Source organism: Panthera tigris, chromosome C1 (genome assembly GCF_018350195.1).
Source record: "Panthera tigris isolate Pti1 chromosome C1, P.tigris_Pti1_mat1.1, whole genome shotgun sequence".
Classification (NCBI taxonomy): domain Eukaryota; kingdom Metazoa; phylum Chordata; class Mammalia; order Carnivora; family Felidae; genus Panthera; species Panthera tigris.
The window spans coordinates 210760169-210775443 of NC_056667.1; the positions used below are offsets into that span (position 1 = coordinate 210760169).

General features: G+C 47.8%; 1 protein-coding gene across 1 annotated transcript in view; it reads right to left on the reverse strand.

The window, feature by feature from the left end:
- Window positions 1-1337: 1337 nt before the first annotated feature.
- Window positions 1338-15275, reverse strand: part of SP110 (SP110 nuclear body protein) — a 36015-nt gene continuing 22077 nt past the window's right edge. Inside the window, 7 exon segments of the mRNA XM_042995582.1 lie at window positions 1338-1799; window positions 2964-3104; window positions 4048-4153; window positions 4850-4870; window positions 4872-4963; window positions 11057-11199; window positions 11640-11738. Of these exon segments, the coding sequence (XP_042851516.1) occupies window positions 1689-1799; window positions 2964-3104; window positions 4048-4153; window positions 4850-4870; window positions 4872-4963; window positions 11057-11199; window positions 11640-11738 (713 nt within the window). The 3' untranslated portion in view covers window positions 1338-1688.

Consider the following 15275-nt stretch of genomic DNA (forward strand, 5'->3'; position numbering starts at 1 on the left):
TTTAACTTTTGCTTTTCAATTCTGGTGTATATTTGACATAACAAATGATTTATGCAATGTAAAAATAACAAAGTAATGACATATATAATTGAATAAAATTAAAATAATTAATATAGAGTAAAAGTGAACATTTACTAATTATCATAAAGAGCTACATTGTAAAACAGTGAATAGACTGGAATAAGGGGACTGAGAGGTACAAAAGGTGAAAATTACTTTGGCCTAAATGTGTGGCTCATTAAAGATATTTTATTTTGTTTTTTATTTTATTTATTTTATTTTTTATCTATTTTTGAGAGAGAGAGAGAGACAGAGACAGAGACAGAGACAGAGACAGAGACACGAGAGTGAGCAAGGGAGGGGCAGAGAGAGAGGGAGACACAGAACTCAAAGCAGGCTCCAGGCTCTGAGCTGTCAACACAGAGCCCGATGCGGGGCTTGAATTCATGAACCGTGAGATCATGACCTGAGCTGAAGTCAGATGCCCAACTGACTGAGCCACCCAAGTACCCCTATTTTTTATTTTTTTAAGTTTACTTATTTATTTATTTATTTTTAGAAGTAGGGGGAGGGGGGAAGAGAGAGAGAATCCCAAGCAGGCCCTTCAGTGTCAGTGCAGAGTGCAACATGGGGCTTGATCCCACCACCCTGGGATCATGACCTGAGCGGAAATCAAGAGTCAGATGCTCAGCTCACTGAGCCACCCAGGTGCCCCCTGGCTCTGACATTTAAAAAATAAGTTAAAAATACATTCACAAAACTTGCAGGTAAATATTGGGAGAATTAAAAACTGTTACAGATGCCTTCCAGAGTAGAAGGTGAAGACAAAGAAAATGTCGACAAAAATCATGGGAAAGTATTCCAAAGAGAAGGAATAAAATGATATGGCAGAAATAAGGCTAACTACAAACAACTCATGCATGAATGACTTCATAGAAAACTATAAAAGTGGACCTGATTCAAAAGCAAGAGAATACCTGAATAGTTGAATGACCATGAAAAAGCAGAGATCATGGTCAATATTACTTCTCAAAAGAATGATGGGCTATATAATTTTATGAGCTGGTTCTTTGAAAACATTATAAACTATTCCGGAGCATATAAAAAGGTAGAAGATGTTAGGGATTATCGTACCCAGCTGGGGTGGCCCTACATCTGATTATGACAGGACATAAAAGTGTGAGGACCAACCTCTTTCATAAGTACAGGAACAAAAATTCTGAAAAACACTCTCTGCAATGATATTGAAATATATATATATATATATATATATATATATATATATATATACATATATATACAAAAATCAATTGCATACAACTTTAGAATTCAGTTTAGTTTCTTTTTCATAGTGATGTGAGGGTAGAAATTCTGAAGTTATTGTTGTAGTATTGTTTTAGTTGAACAAATGAGTATATATACTGTGGGAGAAGAGAGATGTAAATATTGAGAAGGAAGAGGCCTTAGATGGGGATGAGAAGTGTATTTCACACACACACACACACACACACACACACACACACTTTTAGGTGTAGAAAGAAAAGACAGGTGTGATGATGGTACAAGGCTCTGGCTTTGAGTCAAGAGGGCAGCCAATAACATTCTAGACTCACTGGCTGTCTAAAGATGGCCAGGGTCACATCATCTGGATCCTGAAGTTGGGGTGCCTTAGTTTTTCTAGAACAGGGTCAAAGGGTCTGGAAGCTGTTCTCATTGGCTTTGCAAAAAATAAACATCTCTTTGAGGTCCTTTTCAAATTCTGCCTCCAAGTCCAATCCTATCTGACCAAAGTCAGAAGCCTGAAAGACAAAAAAAAAAAAAAAAAGGCAAACAAACAGGTGTCTAAGGACAAAGAATCAGGACCATCAAATCACTTGCATTTTTTGGAACCCCGCCCTCCCTGTCCTGAATGCAGTGCTTCCCCATCACCCAGGCAGTGTGTGTGTGTGTGTGTGTGTGTGTGTGTGTGTGTATGTGTATGTGTGTGTGTGTGTGTAGTTTGGGGGGGAAATGCTGCTGCCATAATATTGAAATGGATGAGCCTCTGCCCAGTTCCTAACTTGGAACTGACAAATGGTCAGGGCTGGAGAGCTGATTTTGATCACAGCAAAGCCCGAACTTGGTGTAAAATAGATAAAGATAAAGCATTTCTTGACAGCCCCACTCTCGGAAGGAAAGATGAGTGTTCCGTTCTCCAAGGCTAAGACTGGGCCAGGCATGGAGGGGCACCCTGGGTAGACTCTTTCTCCCTCCAGCTCCCTGCACAGACATCAGTTTACAGTTTGTGGTTTGGGAGCAGGCCAGCTTGTGCCATGGGAAGAAGGGGAAGGAGGCTGGGTGGAGGTATAAATCTTCCTTAGGTACTTCCCAAGAAATATCTGCACAAATGATAGGAAAAAATCAGGATAAACTCAGCAAAGTAAAGTTAAGAACGCGTCGGCTTGCACAATAGCAGTTGTCTCTCCCTACTGACAAAGGATGAAGCCACCACCACCTGAGACAAGTCTGGATGTTTGGGGCCACTGGGAAATTTAGGAGTAGAACAATCCTAGTATGAGGATTCTGGGAGTTTAAGTTATTTCATCAAGTTTAGTTCATTCATTGAGTTCTGTATTTCTGAGGCATGCAGAACAATGTAACCGTTAACTACCTTTCCTCTCTGTTTGAACGAGGAGGCAGGATGAAATGGATTGTCCTCGGTGGGACTCTCTTGTCTGTCCTCGAGCGGAGGATGGAGCTTTTTTTCAGGTGTTGTTTACAAGGATTCTTCCCTGTCCTGCTCGCTATCCCCTCGGACATCCTCCTCACCACCGCTGGAATTTACAGGCTGTTTTCTTCTGTAATCCTACTCTTTTTGACCTCTCTCTGGGACAAGGTCCGTACAACTCTTGCAGAGTTCTGCTGTCCCGGAAATTAGGGAAAATTGGAAAGGACATGCAAAAGAAAGAGGAGACGCCCTTTACCTTGTAAAACATTTTATGGTTGTGAAAGATCAGGTGCGCGTCCCGCACAAAGCACGGCACCGTATACACTTTCTCAGTCAACCTTTCCTTAACCAGGTCCAACCACACGGCTTCCTTAAAGGGCTCTCCATAATCGCAAATCTAGGGACAAAGCCACCAAAGGGGTGATATTAGCACAGCCATTGTTACTGGAATGGATCCAGTAATGTAACTGGATCCTGAATTATAATGGATCCGGTAATATAATGGATCCTGAAATATAACAAGCCTTCACGTCCAGGGTGGTAATGATATTACCATCTGCCATGTCTATGCCAGGCACCGTTCTAGGCACTGCCATGATATTGACTCGTGATCCTACAACAACCCAATGATGCAGGGGCTGTCATTACCCCCATTTTCTAGATGACAAAACCAGGGGATGGAGAAGTTCAGCCGCCTACCCAGGATTTCAAGGCTAAACAGTGGTAGAGCTGGACTCGAAGTCCCCTGAGAGGGGGCTCTAAACCCTGTGCTATCTGTAAGAAAGACGTTTCCACCTAAGAGAGGATGAAACTAAGGTACATGGGAGGCGGAACAAGTGGCCCGGTGTCCCAGAACCAGGACGCAGCAGGTGGAGTGGGACCCAGGGAGTCCTTCTCCACAGTCTGCAGCCAAACCCTCTCTCTGCAAGCAGGGGTGCCTGCAGGAGTCACACTCCAAAATTCCAGAAAGAGTTGTACATAAGAGAGATGCCCGGAGGACGAGAATCAAAAAACATGACTTATATTATGCGGGGTTTCTGCAAAAAAGGAGCTTTGTGGGTGACAGTAGGCCTTCAAGAGGAGGAACCCACATTTCTGTAAAATGTGAAGAGACCTTTTAGAGTGAAATGCAGCTCAGAGAAAGTGAAGCCAGGCCTGTGCCCAGGCAGACCCAGCCACATTTGCCAAAGGACAGCGGTGTGCGTTGAACTATGTTCAGGCACCGAATCTCCATCCTCAGAAGAGAGACGCCAAAAGCTCCCTCGGGTGCCCTTCCCCTCTCCCTCGTCCCGTCGGACTTCTCGCTGTCAGGGGGAAGGTGGAGTTCGCACCCAGCTCACCAACTGCTCCTCAGGCTGTAGCAGCCCCTCCAGGACCTCAGATTTCCCGTGACACTGCTGCCTTCCTGAAGACTCCATCCTGCAGAAGGTGCAACTCCACAGGTTCCTGAGAGGACAGGCAGAAGAGAGCGGGGGACAAGGCCCCTGGAAATAGCCGCCGTCCCTACTGCTGCCATTGTTCTCCTTTTAGACATGGCTGATGGATACAGCTGGGAGATGAAGGGGACCCTCCCGGAGTCTCCAGGACCCCCACGTGGGGCCTGAGCCCATGACCGTCCTCCCATCGAGGGTGGCAACAGGGGGCTCCGTGCGTGGAGGGCAGGGTCAGGGTGAGTGGTGGGTCCTCTTTTCCCTGTCTGAGCTGCTGGGAGTCCTGCGTGCAGCGCCCAAGGGTCGAATCTGGGCCTTAACCCTTGGGGACCAAGGCCTCTAACAGCCTGTTGAGCCCATGGTAACATGCACGGACCAGGCCACGTTTCCTACCTTTCTGAACAGTTGCAGATCACAAACTGACGGTTCCCATTCCCAAGCCCCTGGGACAGGAGGCAGGGTTGCAAAACCAGGAAAGGGCACCTCCCACGGGCAGTGGCCTTGTGGAGTCAAGGAGGCTTGGTCGCAGACTCAGAGAGCCAGATGCCAGACACTGATATCAGACGGAACATAGGCTGCCGCCCCATCCAGCTGTTCTGGGCCACACCTGAGCCACGATGCTTACACATCCGGCTTTTCTGCCCGGAGATGGGCGACCAGAGCAGAAGCGGGCAGAGTGGGCGTGCGGAAGGCGGGGCTGGGTCTCACTAACCTCTCAGCCTCTGCAGGCGGGATGCGAGTCTTCACGAAAGGCTCTCGGACAAGGGACACAGCAGAGCCGTGGTCCTCCTCTACAGCACACCTCACATTCCTTGGAGGTTTCCCCCTGGAAGCGGAGATAATGTAGCAGGGAAGGCATCAGTGAGACCCACAGCACACCGACACCGAGGGGCCTTGGAACACGCCGTCCCTGTGTGTTCCAGAGTGGATGTCTCCAGCTGACCACGGTGCTCCGAGAGAGCACCGATGGAGCACCAGCCTGGCCTTTCCTATCGATCGATCGCAGAAAAGCAGACGGCAAGAATCCTCAAGTTGCCCCTTGAACCGCACATTGTCAGAGCCGGAAGGGACTGGAAGGTCATTTAAGCCCTTTCTGCACAGAGCGTGGTCTGAGGACCAACGGCATCACCGTTACCTGGGAGGCGGTGAGAGAGGCAGACCCGCTGAATTGGAATCTGTTTTAACAGGACCCCAGGCGCTTTGGAAGTACATGACATTTGAGGAAACACAGCTTTAGGCAACTTCCTCTTTTTACAAGCCTGGGAAGACAAGATGCTTTTTTTTTTTTTTTTTTTCCCACGAAGTCAACACAACTTAGTGTTTGGGCCGCCCGTGCCGGGGTTCAGAGCTGTTCCCGTCCGCCGTGTGCCGTCCCAGGCAAGCGTGCTGGGCAGTCCCAGAACAATTCCTGATGGAAACACAAAGACAGATCGCTGCTGTACAAATGGGTTGTTTTGTGGGCCTCAGAAATCACTGTCTTTCTCATGGCCTTAGAATGTGATCCAGTAAATTCTCCAGGTGATCTTTACTGCTGGATAAAGACCTACAGGCAGGAGCCCCTGTTCTCCTGACCCCGCAAGATGGACAGTAGGGCTTTACACACAAGGGGAATGTTTTCTCTGCACTGAAGGTAGGAGTCAGGAAGAGGCACCTTTCTGTCTGTGCCTCTGGGAGGTGAAAAGGCAGGAAATAGACCATTAGGAGCTGGAGCGGAGGATCGAGGGGGCTGGGGATCAGTTACAGCTAAGGAGAGAAATCCTGCCGCTACCCTCAACTGTCCACAACACAAGCACAAGGACCTGGGTGAGGGCGGGAGGGATGGAAATGTCTTGTCCGTTCTCAAAACTAGCCACTCAGTCAGAGTAAAAATTCCCTTTGATTTGGGGATGAAATTCATCACGGTCTTAGTTGGGGAGGCTTCCGGAGCAAATTCTTCTACTTCGGAGGGCCCCAGGACTCCATAAAGAGGGGTCCCTGTCAACCTTGAAGTTCAGGTGAACTTTCTGGCCTTCCCATCCCGAACTCACCAGTCTGCCTTTCTTTGTCCCTGGAGTGCCCTCTGACTGGACACCCGACCTGCCTAGGCCCGGGATGCAGACGCCAGCTTCCCACAGCCCAGACCTCCCCCCTCCTCCCAGTTGAGACCTTGGTTGGATCCAGAGCCCCAGTCCCTCTGTGGTGTGAGTCCTGACAGCTTTTTTCTTTTCTCCTTTTTTTGTAATGCAAGTGCCTGACCGAAGCCTGGATTGTTCTAGCACCCCATCAAAGACAGCTATCTCCTTATTTCTGGAGTAAATGCATTGCCAGCCACACAACTAGATAAAGAGCCAGGCTGCCTGTCCCCATAGAGGCTCCTTTGTGTTAGAGATCTTGGTTGATTTCAAGAACTGACCATTTGGGTCGCTTGGTTTTTTTTTGTTTTTTTTTTTCTTTCTCTTCTCACACTTTAAATTCCAGCTGTTATGTTTTAAATTCACCAATAAAGAGCAAGCCTGCAAAGCCCTAGGCCCCCACCCTCGCCTGTGCTCTTTCTCTCTCTCTCTCTCCTTCTATCTCTCTCTCCATCAATCTCTTGGCCACCTCACTGTATGGCCCCAGGTGTGCTCTGTAATTTCCATGTCCTGTAAGTAATAAAAAGTAATAAAAATTTTTTTTTTCAGTTTCCTGATGGTTATTGCTGGAAGGCACCTTGCGATTATATTAAGAACCACAACGGCCCGTCTAACCACATCGGTTATGGATAGTCTGTGACCAGCACAAAACACCCCCTTCCCTAGGCTCTGGAGTAGGATAGTTTCCAACACACATGATATGACAGCGAACGAGAGAAAGGACGTACAACTGCACGGTCGCCTTCTGACTCTGGCTTTTCTGCTCCACTGCTGACAGCTTCAAGTCCCACCCCTCTCTCTTACCCCTTTCACCACCTCTCGGCAAGTCGGCGAGTCGATAAGGAAGCTCATGCGCTCCCCCTCCTGGCCTCAGAGAGAAGTTCAAACCAGACAAGCTCTGCCCCAGCAAGGGAATTCTCACCTTGGCCCCACTCATAGCCATGGTAAAACCTGGAGCTATTCCCTCTCGCCACTCAGGCATTTTCAGACCAGCTTGGCAACCTGCCCGGCCCTCCGTAGGAAGCCTCAGTATGTGAGTGATAAATCATTTCATACTCGCTAGGTGTGAGTGTTGCATCATCACTTTCGATATCTGAACCCAGTTGATCCCACCTTGCTGCACGTAACCACAAGACATCGGCTCAACAGGCAGGGAGTCTTGGTGACCAGGGGTCTGTCTTCTCTTGCTCTGGTTGGCTAAATGGTTCTGCTAACTGGCTTACTCTTTGAGTTGTGTTGGGTCTGCTGGGCCACGGCCCTGAGGTTGCAGTCATCTACCATGAGGGACCGCTCATTCTTTTCAAGTTCAAGAACAGACCAAACTGGGCAAATAGTGGAAGAGTAGAAATAATCACTCCTGCATCTCGTATGATAAGTTTTGATCCTTGAAATTTATACTGGATTCCATTCACTGTTTTAACAGAGGGGAAAGATCCGTGGGCTCCTTTTTGTAAGGCTGATTGTTAAGTGTCAAAAGATTAATTTTATCTTACTTCGTTGGTCGTCGGGTAAGAGCATGCACGTTCACTACAGGATATTTCAGGGCAGTGGGTATTATGACCAGGGGGCAGCAATTTTGATGGTTAAAGTGAGGTGTGAGGTGTAACTGTTTTCCCTCTAGTTTACCTTTGGAAACTCCCTACGAGGGTAGAGGGTAACTTGCTTAAATTGAGTGGGATATAATTACTCAAAAGGAGCTCCACCCATTAAGTTCCCTACATACAATATTATCGAAATGACTGGCACCATCCACCTGACAAGTGTTTTGCTGTCCCATATGTGGCTAGTAAGTTCTGTTCTGTGCCTATTCCAACAGCATCTCAGCTGCCTTGCAGCTGTGGGGATACAGCCCTCCTTGCTCCCTGCAGTGTCTCAACAGCTTTATCATCACACACACCCTCTGCAGGCAAGATCTTAACTGCATCCGACTTGCCCCAGGAGCGCAAGTCTGACACTACCCCCATGACTTCCTTCTCATTTGACACACTCATTCAGAATATACAATGACTCACAAAGGAGCTCCCAGAGAGGGGTAGGCCATTGTGCACACATAGCACAGGGCCCCATCAGCTCAGCAAATTTCTGGGCATCATTTGATCATTTGAAGGCTGTTCTGTCCCTGACACAGTCAAGAAACGATTATTGACCCTCTCAATGCCCACAACTCTTGCCCAACATCTTTTAGGCCTTTGGATTCAAGGTAACACATTCCTCATTTACAGATTTTACATATGCCCATTTAGGCTTACTTGCAAATTGACCCACTTTGAAGGAGAATCCCTTAAGTCAAAGGCTCTAGAATCTGTCCAAAATAAAGCAAAAAGCTGTTCTCAGTTCCCACCGCATGCCATTAGAGTAACAACTTCTGTCTGCATCCTGAGCCCTTCTAGAGATGGAGGTTCTCACAAGCACTCAGCCTGTGCTCATTTTGCCTTGGGTCATGGAAGCAGCGTCCTGCAGGGAAACCCCAAAACACACGTTTGGAGTATCAGCATCAGGTCTCTTGATGGTACACACATACAAAGATAGACACCGACAGAGAATGGGTATATGGCAGAGTAACAGTGATGTATTAGACAACGTTGCTGAAGAAAGGGCCTGCATTAGCCCATTTGTAGTCAGAACTAAACTTAGTCTCGTTACCCCAACGCAGCTTCTCCTGGGTGGGACTGAAAGGTCAGGCCAAGTGTGCTTCTGGCTATAATGTACTGACCTGTGGTATCATGAGTGAGCAGCAACTAGAATATTGGGGCCATTAATTAAAGCTCTGGATTAAAAATATCTTTATTGGTTTTTTGGTGTTTTTTTTTTTTTTTTGCTGTTTATGAAAGTAATAAATGGTCATTAGGAAAATTCTACCTGTATATAAATGTATAATATGGAAGGCAAATGTTCCCTATAATCCTATCCCCAAATAACCAATTCACTCAGATATTTGCAATCAAAGATCTCCATGGTCGCGTAAACAAAACTGGGCTCCTTCCATATATATTACTACCAGTTTAAGTGTCTAGAAGCTTTCTTGACTTTAGAACCCTTGGGTGGTTTTCCATTGACTGAAGGGCATTCCCTGCGCCCTCCACCCAGTAAAGGCCGCCTCCAGACCCAGCTTATCTGGACCCCTGGGTGACGCATTTCCAGACCATCCTGTCCATGGGCAGGATTCTTCCCTAATTTTTGGCTATTACAAGGAGCCTCCCTGTATGTATCAAGATATTGCAAATCAGCATGGAAAAGATGTTTCAGACAATAAACAGCATTGGGAGGGCACCTTGTCTTTTCAATGAATCCAGCTAAGGGTCAGGCCAACCCTTCAGGGCACGGTGGGAAAGGCACCATTGCCTCTGCTGAAGGTTCGTATCTTATGGGAAGTTCATGAATGAGATTTGTGTCTTGAGGACATATTTAAGCAAGCAAAGAAGGATGAGAAGGAGCAGCTGGTACAGACAATGGATGCCTGCCCTTTTCACCTGGAGGGATGCTATGCAGAGGCAAATCTCAATTCAAATGCGATTCCATTTTGGGGCCACTGATAACGAAAGGTTGAATTGAGGAATTCTTTGTGTTCAATCAAGGGTGGTCTCCTTGCTCTTTCACGTACCGTTTTTGTCTATCTCCTACCACATTTACTTCTCAAACTAGAACATTCTATTTCTGACACCTTTGGTTTGTCATCATCCAAACATCCGGTGCTTTTTCTAAAACACATGTACATCATCAGTTTTTGTTCTAATCTTTATTTTAAGGAGTTTTTGTGTCCCCCTCCCAAATTATGAAAACAACAGGGGTACATACATGTACTAGTGTGCCAATGCCATTGTCGTGAAGATGCAATGACTAAAAGGAAAGGTGACCCAGGGCCGGGGAACTTGAGGACTCGAAGGTGAGCCTTTGGATGCAGAGAGTGTGCAACATGGCGACTGAAAATGTGGTAGAAATTCACCTGCTATTTACCTTTCTCTTGACATTTACTCTTGGGGGACAGAACAAAAGTCCTTTCTGAAAGAGAGAAGGGGTCAATGAACGAGGTTATCCGGGAAGCTCTTCTTTCGTCCATATCGAAGTTTCCACTTCCTAGTGAATATTTATACCTGGACGTCCTACCGGGTCTCAAACCCAAAGTGTCTGAAAGCAACACCATTAGCTCCAACCTCCAATCGGCTCTTCTTCTGAACGTCACTTGATAAACTCATTTTTTTCCTGTTACTCAAACCCAAGACCCATTAGTCCTTCCTTCCCAGTTCCTTTCCCACCCACATTCTCCTCTCCATTTCTTCCTTGGTAGGTTAAATCCTTGTGATTTCATCCCAGTGATATTCTTTTTGGGTGTTTTTTGAGGCCTTGTGTTGGGGTCTGGGATCACAGAGATTCGTAGCCTTGTTTGTGGCTCAGAGGACTGAGTGTGAGCCAGGGAAGTGCAGAGGAGACACTGCCCATGGACAGGATGGTCTAGAAATGCGTCACCCAGGGGTCCAGATAAGCTGGGTCTGGAGGAGGCCTTCACTGGGTGGAGGGCGCAGGGAAGCTCTCAGAGATCTGGGTCTCAATCTGGCTTCCCCTGGTTTACCCCACCCAGTACCCCCAGGCTAAGCTTCTTAAGTCTCTCCTGACCTCACAGCCCTTTGCTCACATTTAAAGTTCTCCACGGTCAGCACCAACCTTTCTAATTTTATCACCCATAACTTTTCTCTATAAAAAATTGAGCTCTTTGTCAATCCTAATGGAAATTTCTTCACATTTCTGTAATTGAAATTGCGCTCATCCTGCAAGAATTAAACCCATCACCCAGCCGTCCCCTGTCATAATACCTTCAGCAGCTCTTCTAAGGTCTTTCCTCTGCAATGCACACTCTGTTTCCATTTCCTTGAAGTTGCCCGTTTTCCTTCAATTTCAAATTCTTTTGGGGTGAACCAAATTCCCTCCTCATTCTGAATGCACTTCTCTGAGGATCCTGGAGGATAAAGACGGCCCGTTCCTGGACCCAATCTCATGCTCTGTGAATTCACCCTAAACCTCCAAACTCCTAACTGCGGTTGTTCCGCCTGCCTGGGTCCAGAGAGACTCTCTGCAGGGAGGGAGGATAGCAGGCGAGCCTGGATTCCTCCTCTCTCAGGCTGAAGGAAGCCCTAAACCCTGTGGGAGCGGGAGAGGGTTTGCATTTGGTGCGACATCTGCATGCGGCAAGTATTGCCACTGGGTCCACGGTGGTGCAGTGGCCTGGCAGCCGGGTTCACCACGACGCGGAAAAGCGAAAATTCCTTGCTAACAAGGCACTTCTTTCTCTGCAGCCTAGCTGGCAGGGTTTATCTCCTGGACAAGGAGACACATGGGTATTTTCCTCTCTTCTAGTGGTTCCGGGCGCTCCAAAGAGCAGAAGATCAGGAAACCCACCTCGTTTCAGTCTCTCCTTATATAAAATCCCTCTAGCTTCACCACACGTCACGGGAAGTTTAGGAGAGTGAAAATCCACGGGGTCGTCTTCGGGTTTTTCTGGAAGTAGAAGGGAAAGTACCAGAGTATAGTTTCGCTCAGTCTTCGTTTTCTCTCTTTCCGGCCTTCCCCTTGCCCCGAATTCTAACGACAGTAATAGTAACAACAATCATGTAAATGGCATTGGGGACCAGCCTCTGGCTAACTGGCAGCACTTCCTCCATTTTGAGTGGCAGATTAGCCACGTGTACAGAGTAGTCTCTGATCAACAAAGCCATCACCACCAACACTGCATCAAACAAAATGTTTAGTAAAGCAGATAGGGCTCCTGTGGTGGGTTTTAATTCATAAGCTAATTGGCTATCACCCACCGCTCCTTTATTCCATAAGCAACCTGTTTATCCCTCTACTCCGATAGAGGTTGCCGGCCCAGAATATTTCCTGGTGCTCGGGTAGCTGGAAGAAAGGTCTTTGTTTGTAATCTTATCACCTGATTTACACCAAGGCGGGGTAAATGAGGTGCTCAGCGCCGAGAGATTAGTGTCCGTCTTCATTTTCTGCTGTCCTTTTTCATTTTATTGCTTTTCTGTTTCTTCCTCCATGAGTCAAAAAAGAACCCCCCACCCCCACCCCACCCCCCCTCACCGCCAAGAACTCTAGCCTAATCTGCAAATTGCACATGGAGAGATTTGGCAACGGTGAAACGTTGAGCAGGGATGTGGGGGTATTGATTCAGGAGAGAAGCAGTTGGAAAAGAGTTTAAAATAAATACCAGTCACTCCTGCCGCTTTTTACCACAGCCTCACTGTGGGCGAATTCATTCCAGATAGGCTGCAGGAGCCGTCTCTGGGGGCGAGGAGAAGGCGCTGCCCATGGCTTGTGTTGAGTTACACGGGATGTTACATGCAGAATGAGGCTAGGAGAACAGCCAGTCCAACCTTCTCCCTTGCTTCAAACACTTATTGCAAGAGCCAAAGGAAATGTACGAAAAGGCAACAGCCTCCCCGGAAAAAGAAACGAGCGGCATCGATGCTAATGGTGAAGAAACCGTTAGTTACTTTGGAAGGATATGAACTAGAGGCAGACGAGAAAGCAGAGATCCCTGAGAAGTGACCGGATGGCTCCCTTGGACGGAACGCTGAAGGATGTCCAGTCTTGGAGGGGCAGGGGCTGGATAGGAGTGGGGGGGGGGGGGGTGGGAAGAACTTAGTTTCAAAAGCCAGCCAGCATTCTTGCATGGAGTGGCTGGCTCCACCACTGTCTCCGGACTCTGCCCACTTAAATAAATAGGGCCCAGGGGATGACAGCTCAGCCTCAGGAGCCAGACTGGCGGGGCTTACGATCTGGGCTGTGCAATTTCCTAGCAAGGGTATGTAAGTGCATATTATTGTCAAGGTCGAATGGAAGACCAGCCATGGCGGATTCCTAACTTGGGAGACAAGGCAGAGGCACAGGTAACTTTGGACCACTGCCGCAAACCCTGAGGGGGATTGGCAGGGCATCGGGGACCTTGCATAGTTGTCTGTCTCACGGAACTCATTCCCTATGATAAGTATAGGCCCCAAAACAGATGTCCCAGACAGGCTCGCAAGCAGATGCAGGAGCAGTGGGCGGCCCTGGGAGTTCTGGGCAGCGAGCCAGGGTGCAGAGTTGCGGGCACAGGCAGAACTCCCTCCTTTACCTGGTTCAGGCAGCTTACCAAGTCAGCCAGGACCTTGTGTCCTGGGTAGCTCCAGAGCCACTACCCTGCGCCTAAGGAGGGGCAGCTTTCTGATCTGTTCCGGTAATCCTGCATTTAGCTTCGTCTCACCTGCTCCGTCTTGGAAACAGGCTTTTTAAGGATGGAACCCTGAGGGCAAGGCCTCCTTGGCATTCTCCCACATCTGTCAGATCACCATTCATAAGCGTGAGCAATGAGGAGCCTGCTATGAAGGTAAGCAATTAATAAAGAGAGTTCCTGGAAATGGAAAGCAGGGTGCAGGAAACGAAAAGAAAGCCTAACAGAGGCAAGAAAAGCAGAATGGAAACAAACTTCATAGATAGATGAACTTCAGGAATCCTTTCAGAACACAGGGTGAAGGCACGCGGTGAAAATCATGCACGGACAGACATGGCCTGGGGAGAGGTCTGGAGCTCCCTGATCTGAACGCGAAGGGTTCGTGGGGAGATGGGGTGGCTGGACAAAAAGCCATCATCAAGGCAATAGTAAAGGCCGCACACACACACTGTGTAGCTTATTTTCACAACAACTTATAAAAGGGAAGGCAATGATGGTGATCCCCATTTTATAGATGGGGGACTCAGGCTCAAAGGTGGAGACAGAATTCCCGGACATCCCCACACGGTACAAGGTGGAACTGGCAGTGGAATCCAGACCTGCTGGACCCCCCCCCTCCCCCCCCAGTTCCTTTCATACTGTCAGAAATGCCTCAACAGGACTCCCTACTGTATGTCGATAACAACACAGAGACAGCCGGCGTTAAATCAGAAGGCACGGCCAGGGCAGAAGTGCTAAGGAGCCAGAAGAAGCTGACGCTGACAGACAGCTCTCAGCATCTGCTTAGATTCGTGCTTCCTACTCGTGTTTCCTAAAGACACCGGGGAGTATTTTTTCTTTTTTTCAGTGCAAAGAACAAAAAACTTGCACTTAGAACACCTAGGTTGATCTTAGTTCATGCAAGTCTTTTATGCTCTAATTGAATCCGTAAAGTGGGCTGAACAATACTTATATGACGGCTAAATGGCAAAACGCAGAACAAAGTGCTTTGCCAATTGTAAAATGTGTACACTTCTGTTGTTATCAGGGCCTCTGCGTATGGTTGGGTGGGTTGTGCACTGAGCAAGGATCCCACCTCTAAGGAGGGCTCTGATTCATACTCAGAGCTGGATACTTTCTTTATGTTTTATTTTTTTTTTTTTAACGTTTATTCATTTTTTTTAAATTTTTTTTTTTTAACGTTTATTCATCTTTGGGACAGAGAGAGACAGAGCATGAACGGGGCAGGGGCAGAGAGAGAGGGAGACACAGAATTGGAAGCAGGCTCCAGGCTCTGAGCCATCAGCCCAGAGCCCGACGCAGGGCTTGAACCCACGGACCGCGAGATCGTGACCTGAGCTGAAGTCGGACGCTTAACTGACTGAGCCACCCAGGCGCCCCTAACGTTTATTCATTTTTGAGACAGAGAGAGACAGAGCATGAACGGGGCAGGGTCAGAAAGAGGGAGACACAGAATCCGAAACAGGCTCCAGGCTCTGAGCTGTCAGCACAGAGCCCGACGCGGGGCTCAAACTCACGGACCACGAGATCATGACCTGAGCCGAAGTCGAACGCTTAACCGAATGAGCCACCCAGGCGCCCCAGAGCTGGATACTTTCTACGAGGACCTTCTCTCAGAGGGCAGCAAAGGACCTGGTTTTAGGAGTCAGCTCCGACAGATGTGGGTAAAGCGTATTGAGGGAAGGGCACTTTTTCTAATGCGCACAAGTGCATTCTCTGAGTACATGGGGTCTCTTGTATTGGTAGTCACACTTCATGAAGAAGAACAGATAAGGTACTGATTGCAGAGTTATTTAAGTATACACTGTGTGAGGCACGGG